At 40.3% G+C, this 10,050-nt stretch overlaps 1 protein-coding gene across 1 annotated transcript in view; it reads right to left on the bottom strand.

Moving 5' to 3' along the window:
• Window positions 1-10,050, bottom strand: part of LOC111874923 (nucleoporin p54) — a 28,361-nt gene that overhangs the window by 3,159 nt on the left and 15,152 nt on the right. The window contains exons 3-8 of the mRNA XM_023870797.2: window positions 9,245-9,349; window positions 7,350-7,496; window positions 5,481-5,631; window positions 4,525-4,667; window positions 1,643-1,792; window positions 643-899 (exon numbers count right to left, since the gene is read on the bottom strand). Of these exons, the coding sequence (XP_023726565.1) occupies window positions 643-899; window positions 1,643-1,792; window positions 4,525-4,667; window positions 5,481-5,631; window positions 7,350-7,496; window positions 9,245-9,349 (953 nt within the window). The remainder of the gene's footprint in view (window positions 1-642; window positions 900-1,642; window positions 1,793-4,524; window positions 4,668-5,480; window positions 5,632-7,349; window positions 7,497-9,244; window positions 9,350-10,050) is intronic.

Below are 10,050 nucleotides of genomic sequence, written 5' to 3' on the forward strand. Positions count from 1 at the left end.
TCTATCATTCGTACATCCTGCCTTTCAGAGTGCACAGAAACACTTGCAAGAGAACCAGTATCACGCAATGTCTGGTGAATTCGCGTAAATACACTTCGAGATGGAATCCTTCGATCGGGAAAACGCCTTTGGTATTCTTCAACAGCAGCACGTGCATTGCGACCGCAAAATCCACACACAAAATGCATATCACAATATTCCACGTGTGAAAACACAAGAGGCATTTCAGCAACTCATCACACAACTAATTTACCACCCATTCCCGACCCCGCCGCAACGTAATCTACAGGCTCTGGTAGGTTGCGCATGAGATCACGGCTAGTGTGACATCACCACACTCAAGTACAAACAGATAACAGTCACAGCTGACTGTCCACAGTGTGTGGACCTGCAAGAAGACCACACTTTTCTCGGGCCATTATCTCCGTAACCGTTCAACTTTGGACATAGGTGTTTTGGGTTATATCGGCATACTTTAACATAAGGAACACCCTCCTGAAGTTTGGTCCATTCCTCCTGGGACACCCTGTATAGAATACAGTGTTTATACCATAATAGTATTACAGTACTATAATCTTTATTATCATCTGTATATTTATCATGAAATTTTATATGCAAAAATAAGACAAAATTATGACAGACCTGGAGAACTCTGTGTTCTAAATCCAAAAATTTGCGACGATATTCTGCGATCTTGGCAACAGTAGCTGTGTGACGCCGCTGTAGCTCTGCAATGTCCTCAGCCACACGGTCCAAGAATGCCTGATGTAATTTAGTTTCTTGCTCTTGACACTTCATTCTCCAACGCACTTCACCAAATCCAATCATTGGAACTGGAATGTACTTTTCAGGGTTTGGGTTGTCCAACTGAGCCTGCTTCCACAGTCGAGGGTCAATGCCTATGAAAGTATGATTATGGGACCATGTCAGTGAGATCCCAGGTACAAGAATTTCATTTAATATTTACAATTAAGTTTATTTCAGTACATTGTGACATATAATGCCTTCACCATTTCAGGACTTAGTTACCTAACATGTTTCGATTCCTAATGAATCATCATTGGAGGTATACCACTACGATCAGGAACCCACCAATATGTAAATGTTTTTATAAGACTGTATACACTTAAAACATTTATGATGCTCACTATATGTTTGTTAATTTTCCATTGTCGAAATAGATGTTTGACGTAAACTTTTATAATAAGAACATTCTTGAAGTATATTACTTAGAAGGGACATAGTTGCAATCACTTCCATAAAGGATATTTTTAAAATATAATTTTCTACTGCACTGTATATAAAATTCAATTTGTTTCACAACAGCAGCCTTCCTTTACGTTAAAATTATGTTATTAAACAAATCAAATTCATTTAATATACTTCTCAACTCTAGATTGCCAACTGTTCAAAACTAACACAGAAGTTTGTGAATGGAGCTGACTCAGGATCATGTCTATCAGTAGCATTGCCCACATATATATGTGGCTTTGTGAGGTACCTTCAGTTTGTTCTGTCCACTCACAGATGCATGGAATGAATGTCACGGGCTGGACTTTGCTTGCAGATCCACTAAATGAATACCCTGCTGTGTAATGTTTCCAGTTATTAATAATTGGCTTCAAATTTCATAAACACATACCAGCTGGAGGATTTTCTAGGTATTCCTTGATCTGGTCTTTGTCTGGTGCTACTTGTGCGAACACATTATCTGCACCAAGGCTCAAAAGCTGGTGCTTTTGCATCACGAGGTAGGCTGACAGTTCTGTAGCAGGTATGCGTCTCATCGATCCTAAGAACATAATGCTGTTGCTTGAAAACATAAATGCCTTATATTATACTCTAACATCGAGAGTCTCAAGAGAATGGGACTGAATGGTCTAAATCGACTGACTGCTTATGCTAACAAAGAACTTTATTGGGTGATTATAATGTAATTCCTTTACAAGCAAGAAAGGGAACAGGAGGGAAGTACTGTACAGTATTCTCAAAGAGTTTGGGGTACCCATGAAACTAGTTGGGCTGATTAAAATGTGTTCAAACAAAACATACAGTAAAGTCCATATAGGTACACGTTTGTCTGATAATATTCCTTTCCAGAATAGTCTCAAACAAGGAAATGCTTTGTTACCACTGCTTTTCAACTTTGCTTTAGAATATGCCATTAGGAAGGTCCAGGGAAACCAGGTGAGACTTAAATTAAATGGGACACATCAGCTGTTGGCCTATGCTGATGATGTGAATCTCCTGGGTTATAACATAGATAACATAGTCTCATCACCAGAATGCAGGGAAAAATCATGACTTAAAAATAGCTAATAGATGCTTTAAAAATGTGGCACAGTTCAAATATTTGTGAATGATAGTAACAGATCAAAATTTGATTCAGAAGGAAATTAAGGCAAGATTAAATTCGGATAATGCTTACTACCATTTAGCCCAGAACACTTTGTCTTCTCATCTGCTGTCTAAGAACATAATAATTGGAATATATGAAACTATAATTTTGCCTGTGGTTCTGTGTGAGTGTGAAATGTGGTCTCTGACATTATGGGAGGAACATAGACTGGGGGTGTTTGAGAACAGGGAGCTGAGGAGAATATTTGGACCGAGGGATGAAGTGACAGGAGTTTGGAGAAAACTGCATAATGAGTAGCTTCATAACTTTTACTCTTCTCCAAGTATAATTAGAATGCTCAAGTCAAGGAGGAATACATATAGGATATTGGTAGGAAAGCCAGAAGGAACGAGACCACTAGGAAGACCAAGATGTAGGTGGATGGATAATATTAAAATGGATCTTAGATGGAATGGGGTGGTAAGCACTGGATTGCTCTGGCTCAGGATGGGGACCACTGGAGGGCTCTTGTGAATACAGTAATGAACCTTCAGCTTCTAAAAAATGCTGGTAAGTTCTTGAATAGCTGTACAATTAGCAGCTTCTCAAGGAGGACTCAGCTCCATGAAGTTAGACCCCCAGGAAGATTCCTGGCACTCATTTCTGTTAGAGGCTTAGCCAACTTCAGTGCCATAGTGCAGCTGGAAGGATTAGGGCAACTGAAAAATCCAACGACTTCATCAGGAATTGAACACAAGACCTTCCGGCTTGTAGCATAGTGCTTCAACCAACCACATTACCACATGCATGTGGATAAGAGAGAATTGTGCCCCTGTTCCTTAGTCATCCAGCCCATATCCTACTGTTAGGGCAATAAAATACAGATGCTTACAGTGACCTAGATATGTAAGACAGAGAACTCTCTTACAAAACGATCACTTAGACAATCAAAGACAATATTATGAGGGTCATACTGAAAGTCATGAGCAACAATTTTTTGTAAAGTAACATGCTTTATTATTGAAAAACCAAATACACCACCTCAATCTACAGACCTCTCTTTATTTTTCCACATAATCGCCACTTATTTGTACATATTTCTCCCAGCATTCTGGGAGTTTGAAAATTCCCCTTCTGTAAAATTTCGTTCCAGCCATCCGAAGACACTGACACACTGCTTTCTGAATTGCCTCCCTTGTCTCAAAACGCTGTCCACGCAGCTGACCCTTCACAAATCCGAATCGGAGGGTGCCAGATCAGGGCTATGGGGGGGGGGAAGAACTTCCCACTCCATCTTTGCAATTGCTTCTAATGTGAGGCGAGCGGTGTGGGGGCGAACATTGTCATGCAGGATGATGATGTTTCGTTCCGGACGTTTATCGCGCAATGCACGACGGAGCTTTTGCAGCGTCTGGACATAATGAGCAGCATTGCTGGTTTGCCCAGGTTCCAGGAATTCGGCCAGAATAAACCCCTCTGCATCCCAGAAGATTGTGCCTATCACCTTTGCAGCTTATGGCACCACTGCCTTTGTCTTCTTTTTTGATGGAGAATGCAAATGGTGCCATTCCATACGCTGCCGTTTCGTTTCAGGCTCGAAATGGTGAAACCAGCTTTTGTCACCTGTCACAATACAGAGAAAAAATCATCGCCTTCATGTNTTGAGGATGACTGCTCTCAGGCTCATCTTCGATGCTGGTGTTCCCATCTTTAAAATGTTTCACCCATCTTCGAACACTACTCGCAGCCATTCATACACTTTCATAAGCACGCTGAAGTCTCTTGTGAATTTCTGCAGCAGGGATTTCCTCTTTCACAAGAAATTCGATGAGAGCACGCTGGCGAAACGACATATCATTGTCGGCCATTTTGCTAGGAGTGATACTGGTCATGTGATGCAAGCTATTAACGTCACAAGACACTCAAGGTTAACACAACAGCTGGTTCCACCTAACACCGTACTCTCTTTCATCTGCTGTTTCCAGGTTTCATGCAAAAAGAAGTTGCTCATGACTTTCGGTACGACCTACGTAAAATGGATTCTTGGGGCACAAATTTGAAGGTGGATAGACTTGGTTCAGGATCAGGTGTGTTGAACCTTCAGATTTATTGTCATGAAATGAACTAAGTTTATTATTTATTATTGTTTTATAGCTATTATCCATATATGGAATTTTATACATTACCTGTAACACTTTTTTCTTGGACATATATAACCACCTGGGTCTTGGTTTCATAGATGAGTTTTATGCCTTCAATGGTGAGACTTATGTTTGGCTTGTTACCCAGTACCATATTCAGACTGCTTATCAGCTGTGCCTGTTGGCTCCTGCACACACAACATGTAGAATAATATCCCTGAAATTATGTACATTACTGTCTCCTGAAACGAAGGAGTGTCACTTGTTTTCTGCCTTTTTTCTATATATTCATGAAAAAATCAGTCTTTATATTAATCTATAATAATAAAGTCCTCCTTTTGATGTCCTCAAAATCATTTGAAGGTGCAGTACTTTGAGAAAAGCTCTTCATTAAATCATTTACGTAGCCGTTGCTGAGCATTGGCTGGTTCATAGCCTGTGATTGACTAGCTCTCGATTCACTGTGGGTGGTTACCACAGTACTATTACATTCTATTTAGAGGCTAGAGCAGTAGATTATCATGTACAATAAACTTATTACAGCTGTGTGAAAGGTGTACATTGTACGCAGAGGTACCTTCAAACTTGTATGAGACGGCATACATGTATTGACAAGGAGGCATGGAGGTAGGATTACACACTGAGGCCTACTTTTGCATGAGAGAACATATGGCTCCAGGGTCATTCTGGACATGGTAGTGGAGAATACATTTAAAAATTTTTATGTTTCTTTATGCTTATTTAAAATGTTAATTAGAATTTTGTCATATTTCACGCAGAGACTGCAGCTTATGTACGCATTATATGAACCAGGAACTGAATAAAGAATATACTTGTAAACTGGACATGGTGCAACAAAATCATTTGTACCAACTGTTAGGAAACCAAGGAATGCCAGAAATCTGTTAGTTCAGCTAGCTCTGTGAGGGGACAGAGGTGCACCTCCAAAATATAAACTAAAGCCAGTACAACACAAGGTACAAAGTCCATGCTTGGTTTACCGGATTTCTTCCTCTTTCTTGTTGAAGGTGATTGCCACTAGCCCCTGAGCATTGTCTGAAGACGGCATGCAGCTGTATCCAATAGCTTTAAATCTGCACAAGGGGTTCTGCTGTGTCAGCTCAATTGGAGGAGCCATCTGTGAGTAGTAAGCTGTAAAAATGTATAAAATGTAGTTAATTAAATTAAATCCTTGGTATAACAATCAGCTTACAAGTCTAAAGTCCACCCTCTTGCCCTGTGTACTGTAATCTTTTTCGTTATTGGAAAAATTACTGACCCCTCTATCAGTAGCCAGGATAGTGTAGTCGGTATAGTGACTGGCTATGGGCTGGATGACTGAGGGATTGGAGTTCGAGTCCCGGCAAGGTCAAGAATTTTTTCTTCTCTGTGTTGTCCAGACCAGTTCTGGAGCCCATCCAGCCTCCTATCCAATGAGTACTAGGGGCGCTCTCCCTGGGGGTAAAGCGGTAGGGGGTGAAGCTGATCACTCACCTCCAACTAGTGCTGAGGTCAAGAAAATGTGGATCTATACACCCACTCCCCCCTATATCTTTGTGGCATAGTGCTTAATTAGTTAAGCACAGGGACAACTTTACTTTTACCTTACTGTTGGTAGTCACTTACAAACTGATGTCACTTCTATCTTGTCCACCACTATATCACTGCATGCCACTTCTGTCTTGCACTGAACTAACTTGTGATTCACTGCATGCACTATTCCAAAGTCTGTTTTGCTAGCCACCGACACTCAAGTGACCAAACTCTGATTTGAGGGTAGCAGCCACTTTTTTCTGCATGTAATTTTTCTAGAATCATCCCATACCTTCACAAATGAACAGGGTGCTCCACGTCACTTATAGAGGACAGGTCACAAACCTTCACTGACCAAAGGCAAGTGCAGGCCTACATATGATCTATGTCTTGCACTCAGTTCACATGGCAGTACACAGACAAAACTTCCCAATGAGCCAACATTATAATAATACTGTTCTCATAAACAGCATCAACTAAATAGTTCTGAATAAAAAATTCTCAACTCCCAACACAAAAACATAAAAAAATAATAATTATATCAAGATTTGAGCCTGTCACAGCAGTGACTATGAAGTGTCTTCTGGGAGGTGACACCATGCAGTCTGGTAGATGGTTCCCACTATTTGAAAGGAATGTACTGTGTTCACTTTCAGGTTAGATGAAAATGTAGGCAATGGGTTCTTCCAGAATGTCTGTAATAATCTGCCACACTACAAGGTGTCACATCTCAGAAAACAACAGTCTCATTGATGAAACCTCCATACAGGGGGACTGAACAGCTACACACTTTAACACTTTGTGCTCAAGGTAGGCAGACAGGGGTCTGACAGACCACCAGTCATCAAACATGCACTACAGTATAAAATTAAAAAACATAAACCTAAGACTAGCCAGTGAATTCTAGAATACTATGTATCCTAGCATACACATACTTCTTTTTGAGAGAATATTTCTGTGGTGTATTTTCATGATAAATCAATTTGATTGAGACACATGTGAACACAAGCACAAACCATGGGCATATCTGACCTGTTTGTATACCTTTCAGAAGAAAATGAAATAAGCAGACATGCTTACATTGAGGTCTTCTGGGCTATGACATTGTACAGACTAGCAGGTGATTACCGATGTTTTGGACGAATCTACTGCTTCTGTCTTCAGGTAATACTTATACTCTGAATACTGGTTACCATCTACAAGGCTACACAGTGTCATAAACCAGGAGACCACAATCTGAAACTTCACTGGCATGAAAACCTCAAATTTCATACAAGGAAACATCTGCATGTTATATATCGTAACTAAATATGGCCACTCTGAAAAGAACTACTTACCTTTGCCTGCCCCCCAGAGAGCTTGCAGTAAATTCCACCTTGCCAGTGTAGTGTCTCTCTCATCCCCATATACATTACAGTTCAACACAGCATTATGCAAAGCCTCGAGAGGATTTGGCGGAACCTGCTGCTGTGGCTGGGTTAAACCTGCCAGGTAACAAGCCATTAATGAATTTGACAGGATTGACACTGGTATGTAGAATATTTCAATCCAACAAGATTGGCAATGGATATGTTCAGAGCACCAGTGAGCTCAAAACAAGTGGGATATATAAAGTGGAAACTATCGGAAAGTTCCTGGACTAGCTTAACTTAATTTTGGCTGCCATCTTCAAAATAGTCTCTTTTGGAATGTATACAGTTATCCCATCATTTTTTCCGTGCTTCAGAAGCACCATGGAAGTCATTTTCCTTAATGCTGTCGAGTACCACCTGAGATTCCCTTTGGATGTCAGACACTGTTTCGAAACGTCGTCCCTTTGGTTTCATTTTGGGAAACAAAACGAAATCATTGTGGGGCTAAGTCTGGCGAGTAGGAAGGATTGGAAACAATAACCATGTTGCTGTTAGTCACAAACTCTGTGATTTTCAGGGACGTGTGGGTGGACACAGTGTCATGATGAAGGAGCTGGTTGTGGTTGTGCCAAAGTTCTGGTCTTTTCTGTCGCACATTTTCTCTCAGGTATCTCAAAATGTCATAGTAAAAGTCAGTTGATATTAGTGTTAGGAGGAACAAATTCACATAAAAAAAATGAGCATGGTCTTTGTTGAACTCCAGACCTGCTGCACCTTTTCTGCTCTTGGTGATTGTGGACTCTTCTACTGTAATGATTATTGCTTTGTTGCTGGATAATAGCCCTAAATCCAAGTTTCATCACCCATTATGATCAAAGAGATAAAAGTGGGGTCCTCATTAGCCTTCTCTCATAGCTCAAGATACACTTTTACTTGCTGCTTCTTTTGATCATTTGTCAGTAGTATGGGAATAAACTTCACGGCAGTGCGGCGCATGTTCGAATATTTTGTTAACATCTCCTTACAAACTCCATAACTGATCCCAAAGGTGTCTGCAAGCTCATGGATTGTCCAGCAACAGTCTTTGTGGATGAGTTCTTGAATTTTTTTCAACATTTTCTATCATTTTGCTGGTGCTTGGTCACCCTGAATGTTCATCATCTTCAGATGATACTTGACCAGCCTTGAAACGTGAATGCCATTCAAAAACCGCTGTCTGGCTTAAAAAATGTTCTCAAAAAGCCTCGTGAAGCATTTCAAGGGTTTCAGTAGCGGATTTACCAAGCTTCACAGAAAACATGATTCAGACACATTGCTCAATTTTGCCATCCATTGCAGACAAAATAAAACACAAAGTCGAAAAAGCATTCATGTAAAAATAATACATGTTCACAGCGCAGTGTCATGTGGCAGACTGATGCAACAGGCTTGTGGAAGTGTGACCTTGGTCTCCCCTCTCATCTTCTTTCACCAAGAGAGTTGCAACAATAACAGTCTCGGAACTTTCTGATAGCACCTTGTATACTGACTCTCATCTTCTGACAGCATCATGCTGTCCTCGGCTATTTTTGGCACTACCAATTCATATCCTTTGTTAACAGGACAACATTAATTCAAACAGGAATTTTGCAAGAAAAAAATAAGGGCTACAGTAGAGGGAAAGGTTGGAAAACAAAGGCATGGATGACGTACAACAACAGTATTAACAGAATAGGGGGCAAACCTTGGTTTATCAGCCCTAAACTAAAAAAAGGTCCTCTCTACGTACATATTCTCTACTCAGCTTTGTTGCAGGTTCACACAGTATGTTTGTCCCCATATTTAAGGATCATAGTTTTTATATATGTGAAAAGTACTTTTCAAATCTCAGATAGTTCTACCTTGTCCAAATGCTGAACCTCCAGTTCCAGTACCAAAGGTTCCAAAAGATCCTAGCATTGGGGTTGACTGCTGTTTTACTCCAAAACTCCCATACCCTCCAAATCCTAGAACACAGACATAACAAAACAATCATGCAAATTAACTCCTTTGGCTCACATAAGACCATATAAACTGAACATATTGGTCACATTCTGACACCTGTGTTGTACTCCTTACTGTATGGTGAGCTCAACTGATCACCTGTATCTTTGTTATGCAGGCACTAGAACCATTGCCAATGCAGACTGCTTTATTTCTTTTCCATACTATCTTGCAATATAATTTCTAAAACCTGATTGAATGGATAAATTGAATTAATTTTAAAGTATTTTCCATGTTCCCTGAGTTCTAGTGCAGAAGCTTGTAAGCCTAAAGAAAAATTTGTTATACTGAATGATATGTCCAATTTATGAATTTCCATTTCAATTCAGTCTGTAGTTTCACAGAAATCACAAATCAATTTACAGTACAGCTTTGCCACATAAAGGAATTAGTATTAAGATTACAGGCTGCTTAGGTGTGAGGCTGTGTAGTTTGATATGTACAAACATTTCAGAGGAAACTTACTTACTTACTTATTTACTCATGGAGCTGCGGCCTCCGTAGTCTAGAGGTAACGTTCCCACCTCATGACTCGTGGTACGCGGGTTCAAACCTGGTGGAGGTTGTGGAATTTTTAAGGGCAGAAAAATTCAGGGAACAAGTCCTCCGGGAGGGACTTTAAGCTGTGGGTCCCGTGTCGTAGCTTTACGGCATGTAAAAGAAC

Source organism: Cryptotermes secundus, unplaced genomic scaffold (genome assembly GCF_002891405.2).
Source record: "Cryptotermes secundus unplaced genomic scaffold, Csec_1.0 scaffold595, whole genome shotgun sequence".
Taxonomy (NCBI): Eukaryota; Metazoa; Arthropoda; class Insecta; order Blattodea; family Kalotermitidae; genus Cryptotermes; species Cryptotermes secundus.